At 56.0% G+C, this 8,055-nt stretch overlaps 1 protein-coding gene across 1 annotated transcript; it reads right to left on the bottom strand.

Moving 5' to 3' along the window:
* Positions 1-1,122: 1,122 nt before the first annotated feature.
* On the bottom strand, positions 1,123-4,817 carry KRT18 (keratin 18). The gene is made up of 7 exons (XM_005652579.4): positions 4,370-4,817; positions 3,535-3,617; positions 3,075-3,231; positions 2,396-2,560; positions 2,167-2,292; positions 1,682-1,905; positions 1,123-1,304 (listed from the first exon to the last, which is right to left on the bottom strand). The coding sequence occupies exons 1-7, from the start codon at positions 4,763-4,765 to the stop codon at positions 1,184-1,186; spliced, it is 1,272 nt and encodes a 423-aa protein (XP_005652636.3). The 5' UTR covers positions 4,766-4,817; the 3' UTR covers positions 1,123-1,183.
* Positions 4,818-8,055: the final 3,238 nt, after the last annotated feature.

Here is an 8,055-nt window from a genome sequence, read left to right as displayed (position 1 = left end):
CAGCAAAACAAAACGGCATCTAAGCCCCATCTGTGACCTACATCACGGCTTGTGGCAACTCAAGATCCTTAACCTAGAATGAGGTCAGGGATCAAATCTACATCCTCATGGATACTGGTCGGATTCTTAACCTGTTGAGCCGCAATGGGAACTCTCTGTGCATGTTTTTTTTATAATTTTTTTAACTTAAAAAGATAAATTATCATCCCAATCAAAAGCCTAAAATTAGTTTCAGACAGCCATTGTTTTCACTACTAGATGACACATTTGCAATCAGAAGAATAGGGAGTGCTTTTTAGGTCCACACTAGCAGCATATGTTGGTTCTTAGGCTAGGGGTCAAACTGGACCTGCAGCTGCCAGCCTCCACCACTGCCACAGCCAAGCAGGATCCAAGCTGTGCCTGCGACCTACACCACAGCTCACGGCAATGCCAGATCCTTAACCCACTGAGTGAGGCCAAGTATCAAACCCGCAACCTCATGGTTACTAGTCAGATTCGTTTCCACTGTGCCACGACGGGAACTCCGAGAGTTCGTTATTACCTAAGTGGAGGCTTACTTAGGGGCACCACTTAGATGGGAACCAGTGGTGTAGATTATTCCTTCCCCTGCAAAGATTGCATTCAATCCAATTCTAGCCAGACCTCTAGCACCCTGCAAATCACATCCTGATTCCCAATGAAGTGAATGGGCAGAGCATAGGGACCACTGGTTTGGGGGCTGAATGTGGAAAGAGGCCCTGGGCTGCAGAGTGGCAGGGAGGCGGAGGGCCAGCTGTGTGCTCAGATCTTCTCCTTTCCTTTGCCCCCTGGCTTTGGCTCCGCTTTCTCCTGAGGCTCAGATTTCTTCTAAAGAGCACGTTGTGATGACCAGTTTTATTTAAGGCTAAGACTCCCCAAATCTATTGTATTTTCCCCACTGCATTTATGGCTCCCTCCTATTTCTCTGAGGTGTTTCCAAGAACTCAGATCCTTCCTCCACCCACGCCCTCACCCACACCCAAAGGAAACCCCTGGGCTCAGAGGTGACTTCTGCCTGATCAGAGCTAGGGCTACGGGGTCAGAGCATTTATACGCGCGGCGTATGCAAACAGCCAAGGAAGATAGAACTACAAAGCGGTATGCAATGACATCTGAACTTTTATTGGCCTCCTGCTCCCCAGGGCACCCTGCTTCTGCTGCCTCAGTGCCTCAGAACTTTGGTGTCTGAGGTCTCAGACACCACTTTGCCATCCACGAGCCTGAGGGTGGTGGTTTTCTGAATCGTCTGCCTGGAGTTGCTGCTGTCCAGAGCGTCGCCAAGACTGTAACAGAAGACCAAGCCTCAGTTAAAAACAGCCCCGCAGAGGAAAGGGAAACAAGAAAAGTGGAGAAAAAAAGCCTCCTGATCCCCACCTATATTTCCAAATTCCCCTTGGCTGCTTCCTCCGTAAGTCAAAGACCAAAGTCCCCTTGTGCTCTAAGAAAGGCTAGGGGCAATACTTAGTCCGTTCTCTTCTCTGGGAGGGAGCTTCTCTAACTGTTACTCCCCTGAGAGCCTGCGGCATGTACAGAACCCCAGCCCAGGGCTCACTGGGTCCCAATGAACCTGCCTATGGGAGGCTTAGGAAAGCTCAGGCTTTGGGGAGAAGTGGTGGCTTGACCCCGGCTTCTACAAGCGGGGGAGGCCAGCTCTACTCACTTGAAGTCCTCGCCATCTTCCAGGAGGCGGCGGTAGGTGTTGATCTCAGCCTCCAGCTTGACCTTGATGTTCAGCAGGGCCTCGTACTCCTGGGTCTGGCGTTGCCCCTCTGCCCGGGTCTGAGCCAGCTCTGACTCCAGGTGCAGCAGGACCCCGTTGAGCTGCTCCATCTGCAGGGCGTAGCGGGCCTCCACCTCCCTCAGGCTGTTCTCCAAGGTGGCCTTCTGCAGGGGCACAGGGAGGGGGGGTCAGGTGAGACAGAGCAGAGGAAGAATCTCTGCCACTTGCAGCACGCTTTGAAATTTGGAGCACCTAGTGTGTGCCAGGGACGAGGGTAGAGGGCAGGAGCAGGGGGACATGACATGAGAAACAATTCTGAGCCAAAGGAGATGATGGAAGGGGAGGATTGGGGCTGAGACAGGATTGGGTGACAGAGGTCAGGACCAAGGGTGGTGGGGACAGATGGACTGAGTGAGGGCTCTCACCAGATTTCTCATGGAGTCCAGGTCGATCTCCAGGGACTGGACGGTCCGTCTCAGCTCTGTGAGTGTCATCTCAGCAGCTCCAATCTCAGCCGACTGTGAGGTGACCACTGAGGTGCTCTCCTCAATCTGCAGGGTGGACATGGTGCTCAGGTCCCTCCTCTGTCCTCCTCCCTCCCGCCCCCTCCTGCCTCTGTGCCTCGCTGGGCATCCATCCCTTCCTTTCACGCACCTGCTGGGACCAGTACTTGTCCAGCTCCTCTCGGTTCTTCTGAGCCAGCTCATCATACTGGGCCCGGATGTCTGCCATGATCTTGCTGAGGTCCTGAGGTTTGGGGGCATCCAACTCCACGGTCAACCCAGAGTTGGCAATCTGGTTTTGTAGACCCTTTACTTCCTAAAGGAGAGAGGAATGGAAGTGAGGAGGGGCTGAGGGTCGGAGATCCAGGAAGACTCTTCATCCGGGGCTGCCTCTTCCAGGAAGCCTACAGGGCCGACCAGACAACAAAGCAGAGGATGCCCTTGACTTTGCTCTCTGGGCAATGCCAGTTATGGGCCTTCTGCTCGAGATGGGTAAATATCACCTGTCCCGCCCATACCTGTCAATCACAAATCAATCACAAGTGGTTTCTCTCACCTCCCTTCGCCCTGTTCCTCCGTCTACAGATCTGCTCCTTGTATCTTTCTCCATCACTGCTTGCTTTTACTGCTCCTGTTTCAACCCTTCCCGCTGCACCACAAGGGAACTCCTCATCCATATCCTTTTGACCTCACCACATTCAGGTGAGCCACCGAGCATGGCAAGAATCTGATGGAGATGTGCTCAGGCTGGTAGTTCTAAATAAGAATCCTTGCAGGGGCCCTGCTCCCTCTACTCCCCGACCCAGACTTGTCTTGCGGCCCCTGCTTGCCTCCTCGTGGTTCTTCTTCATGAAGAGCAGCTCCTCCTTGAGAGCCTCGATCTCTGTCTCCAGCTGCAGGCGAGTGACATTGGTGTCATCAATGACCTTGCGGAGCCCGTGGATGTCGCTCTCCACAGACTGGCGCATGGCCAGCTCCGTCTCATACCTGTGGGAGTGGAGGTGATGAGAAGGGCCTCGTCTCTGATCCAGAACCTTCTCAACCCAGGCCACCTCCTAAGAGCAGCTGCATGACCACTGCAAACCAGCCACCTGGCTCAAGAATCAGGCGATCACAATCCTCAGAGCACAGTTCCTGGCAGTTGGGTACTGGCACTTGGGTATGAAAACTGGGGCTCATGAATAAGTGAACTGACGGAGCCTTACTCTCACTCATCCAGCTCCACCTACAGCTGCACAAGATCCCACTGTGAACCCCACCGGATCACAGCCCCCAGCCCCCCATCCTTACTTGACTCTGAAGTCATCAGCAGCGAGACGGGCATTGTCAATCTGCAGAACGATGCGGGCATTGTCCACAGAACTTGCAAAGATCTGGGGGGATGGACAGAGAGGTTGCTCGGTGAGTGGGAAGTTGATGGGGAGGGCTGAGTACGTTGGGAGGTGTCATGTGTCTCAGTAAAACAACCTTCCTGGTCCCCGGGTAACCAGAGGCTCTCCTTGTATACCTCTCCTCTTCCACCTGTGCCCCCTCACACTGTCCCCTCCTTTCCTGGAGTCCCAAATCCCAGCGTTTCCCACCTCCTGCTGCCCTTCCTTTCCAGGCCTCCACTGGCTGGCCTGCCCAGAAACGAGCAGCTGCTAAAAAGCCTGCTCCTGGCCTTCTCCTAGCATTTCTTGCGAGAGCACCTGCTCAGTGGCCCCCCTCCCCCACTGGTCTCTCCCACAGGTAGGCCTTCTGTTTGCTCCTAGATGACTCAGCTTTAGCCACATCCGCTTAACCCCTCCAGCTGTCCCTTCTCCGCTCCTGTTTCACCTCCTTCCATGCTGTCCACTCTTTTGCAAATGCCCACCTCCCCTTCCGGCTCTCTCCTGGGGAAGAGCCCTTCCTGCTCATTCACCACCCTTGGGAGCCCGGTGGCCAGAGGTGTGTAAGGAAATCTGGGGCATTCCTAAGCCCCCCAGTCGGAGTTGCAGGAGGGGTGGGAGATGGGGGAAGGAGTGAACGTACCCCACTCTGTTAGAATTGCTATCCTTGGGGGAGGGGGAGGAAGAGGGAAGGCAGCCGACAACTGGAGGATCCATCAGGGCTGGGAGTTGGGGCTGCTCCCTCCTTGCCCTCTTACCTGAGCCCTCAGTTCCTCGATAGTCTTCAAGTAATGACTCCAGTCCCTGACCTGGGGTCCCTTTTTCTCCAGGTGTTCCCGGATTTTGATCTCCAGCCTCCGATTATCAGCCTCCAGACTCCTCACCCTCTCCAGGTAGGAGGCCAGGCGGTCATTCAGGTCCTGCATGGTCTCCTTCTCGCCCTGGATGCCCCCGACACCCACCAGACCCCCGGCCATCCCGGCCCCCCAGCCGCTCCCGCCCCGGACGCTGCTGGAGCGGGACACGGAGATCCGGGAGCCCGAGCCCCCGGCGCCTGCATAGACGCTGGCCGCGCTGCTGACCGGTCGGACCCGGTGGCCCGGCGACTGCACGGACCGGTAGCTGGAGAAAGAGGACTGGGTGCTGAAGCTCATGTTGCTTATTCCGCGAGGGAAGGGCGAGACCAGAGCTCAGGTGCTGGGCCGTGGAGGGTGTTAGGTCCGCAACTCAAGTTATAGCTCCGAGGGAAGGGGAGGGGACCTCCCGGACAGGCTCCGCCCCTGCCACCGGAGTCGCTACGGAAGCCCGGGTCACAGGTGAACAGCGGGGAATCATCGCCCATGGTTCCTGACCCTCCCCAGCCTTTCCCCGCCCCCTCAGCCCTGCCCTGCCCCGGCCACCCTCCACCCTGCGGGAAGGGGGTGAGTGAGCGGGATGGAGACCCGCAAGGGCAGCAGGTGAAGGTGGCTCTGGCAGCTGTGCTTTCACGGCAAGAAATGATGATATTGTACCCCCACCCTACCCCCAGGGAGAGGAGATCCAGCCTGTGAGAATTTGGGGGATGAGGGTCCGGAGAAGAGTGTGTCTGCTTTAGCTGGGCTCAGCCTGCACCCCAAGTTCCCACCTGCAGGGGACATCTTGGGGAATCCTAGAGCCCCCAGAGTCCTGGGGAAGAGAAATGCCATCCTGAGGCTCAATTTGGCTGGTTTACACGGGTCCCCACCTCGGTTGATTCCCCAACAGTCCTCCTGCATCCTATAGGCGGGTATTGTCAATTACCCACAGACACCTTCACTCACCAATCATGTTCAGACTCTGGAAAACAAACTCATTCTCTGAACGGGGGTCTCCTTTCCTCCTCTTCCCTCAGCTCCATCCCAGGGAGGCCTGGCCTCTGGGAAACACTCAGTGATTTGAACAGGGGACTTGTCCTCACTTTTGCACACCTGTGTATCAGCCTTACCCACACCCTTGGGTAAACAAATAATAGCTGGGCACGTACAGTTCAACAGATATTTGTTGGGCACCTACTGTGTGTCAGGCTCTGTTCTAGTTGCTGGGGAGCAGTGGTGAAAAGACGCCGGTAATCTTCATGGAGCCTCTCCTGTCCCGAGAGGACAGACACGTGCACCTAGAAACATTCTAGGTGAGCCTCAGCCTGGTGGTCGGCCCTCTCTTCCTCCTCACTCGGACTTTTTGGCAAGCCCTCTTCCTTTCCCTGCCTCTCCTCAAAAGGTTCTCTGGATCCCAAGGAGTGGGTGGAGGCTGCCTCCTTCTGGAAGCTTCGGCCAGGATATGAGTGAAAAGGCTGCAGGTAGAGAAATTCCCACAGCTCCCTTCACCGCTGAAGCTGGATGGTGACCCCCTGCTGAATGAGCTGGAGGAATCCTGAGGTTCTGGGCCTTCGAGTCTGTCACCACCAGCAGCTGGTTTGTCAGGCAGGGCCTGGCATTACCTAGCTGTCTGTGCTGTTTGCTCTGGAGTGACCTATTGATTCTTAATGAGCTGCCAGCTAAACTGAAGAGGTGGGGGCAGACAGGCAAGGAGACCTGGGAGGATAGGTGCCCTGGGGAGTAGCTGGGTCAAAGGACCAGCCAGGGGGCAGGTGCAGCTCAGATGAGGGGCTTGGCCCTGGATCATCCCAGGCCTGGCATCTTCTGGTGGGGAAACACCCACTGGGAGCTAGTTGGAGGCAGGTCAGGGTAGGAGCTGGCCAGGGGAGGGTCAGGTCTTGTGGAAGATCAAAAGGCAAACGGGATGCAAATTAGCATCCAAATGAATGCCCAGGAGTTTTGCATGGAGGGTTTCTGGGAGCTTAGGAGTGCCAGCCAGTCAAAGAGGTTTCTCCCGCTTACGTCACCTTCCCCTACCCAGAATTGTCATGTGCAGAATTGCGCAATGAGGTAGAGGGGTTACGCTGTGATGAGGTATAGGGCTTACGGCCAGTTTGGGTATTTGGCCAGCTGTGTGACCTTGGCGGAAGTGACTTAACTCTGCATTTCAGTTTCTTCACTGGTAAAAAGGAGAAAAAACCAGTCCCATCCATCTCCTTGGGTGGCAATGGATATGAATGTTAATTATCACTCACTTATGCACTGAACAAATGCTAATTGCTTATGGTGAAGCAGCTGCGAGGGGGTCAATTTACTTGTAAAGATGCCTCCTTGATATAAGGACTCTTTCTAAGTCACTTAAGACCCCTGGGGGTCTTTGAATTCCACCAGGGATCAGGCCCAGATCTAAGGATCCTTATCTAAGCTCCTTTCCAGATCTTTCACTGATCCCTGCCCTGCTCTGACTGCTTGGGACCTTTTGGGGCCTCGGGAGGAAGGTTCTGTCTGGGGCTGGAGAAGGAGAGCTGCCAGGGTCTTATCTCCCAGAGCTGATGTTGTGGCCACATTCCTGACCTCTTGCGGCATTGGGGCAAATACCGACCTCAGGTTTCCAGCACCAGCCTGCCTTTTTCCACCACGTTCAGATTCCTCTGTGGTCCAGGGCCTTTTCACTGGGTCTGAGAGCCTCTGGGAGAGCTGGGGAAGGGGGTGTGGGAGGGGGAGTTTCGGACCTCCCCAGGTTCCTAGCACTGGGGCTCTGGGGTCGGGTGGGTGGGAGGCAGGATGGGCAGGAACATGGCTGGTGGTGAGGCTGGTCCTGGAAGGAGGTGGAGCGGGAGGGGCCCAGGTGTGAGCCGGCAACAAAGACAGAAGAAAAGGCTCCCAGAATAAAAAGACTCAGCAGAGGGGGGTCCAGAAGAGGGGAAATGGTTCCGCCCCCATCCTGCCCTGCATTCCGGCGTCCTGCAGAGGGGGAACTGGGAACCTGAGAGACAGGTTTAACTCCGGAGTCAACTCAGAGATGACCCCCGATAAGGGGGGTCAGCCTTCTCCCCCGCTCCCCCACCTCCCAGCGAGAGCTGGAGCCACAGCTCTGGGAGAACTAGATAGTGGGGGGATTAAGGGATTGGGGGGATCATGGGCGCCTGGAGCCCTTTAGGCTTTGCTTTATCATTTAGGCTGTAGATTTCATACCTGACCCTGAGGAGGGGGTTTGTTTAGAATAGCAGCTTAAGTGTGAGGGTGGGGGTCTCTAGACTGAGTGGCGCTGGGGGGAGGGGCGCTGGGGGGCTGATTCTCAGCCTCTTCTCAAAGGATTGAAGGATTGAGAATGACTCCAGACTGTTGGAGGCAGTGAGAGGTCCTTGTGGTGGGGACAGCAGGGGGCAGCAAGGCGGGTGAGAGGTTGGCCTGGGAGGCTCCCCTCAGCTCCCTGCAGTGGAAGCCCCCTCAACCCCGTGTGCCAGCAGGTGTCCCACTGGAGGACCCCAGGGCTACTGAGTTAGGGGCAGAGCCTTAGAGGAAGAGAACAGACAGAGGAAGGATGAGGCAGAGCCGAAGGAAAGGAGTCAGGCAGAGTGAGAATCCCTCTGGCTCAGCCCTGAGCCTGG

This window comes from Sus scrofa, chromosome 5 (genome assembly GCF_054392235.1).
Source record: "Sus scrofa isolate SSC_HxYL_T2T_F1_AM1 chromosome 5, Sscrofa_HxYL_maternal_Yorkshire_Landrace_v2.0, whole genome shotgun sequence".
NCBI lineage: Eukaryota > Metazoa > Chordata > Mammalia > Artiodactyla > Suidae > Sus > Sus scrofa.
The sequence above is the reverse complement of the archived record's forward strand: the minus strand, read 5'-3'. Positions and strand labels throughout refer to the sequence as shown.

Bases quoted from the DNA above. Each gene is read 5' to 3' on its own strand.
- KRT18 (XM_005652579.4), bottom strand. From the start codon at position 4,765: ATGAGCTTCAGCACCCAGTCCTCTTTCTCCAGCTACCGGTCCGTGCAG. The intron at 2,561-3,074 runs GCAAGCAGGGGC...TCTCTCCTTTAG, and splicing joins TGAAGAAGAACCACGAGGAG to GAAGTAAAGGGTCTACAAAA. The intron at 1,305-1,681 runs GTGAGTAGAGCT...CTTCTGTTACAG, and splicing joins GAAGATGGCGAGGACTTCAA to TCTTGGCGACGCTCTGGACA.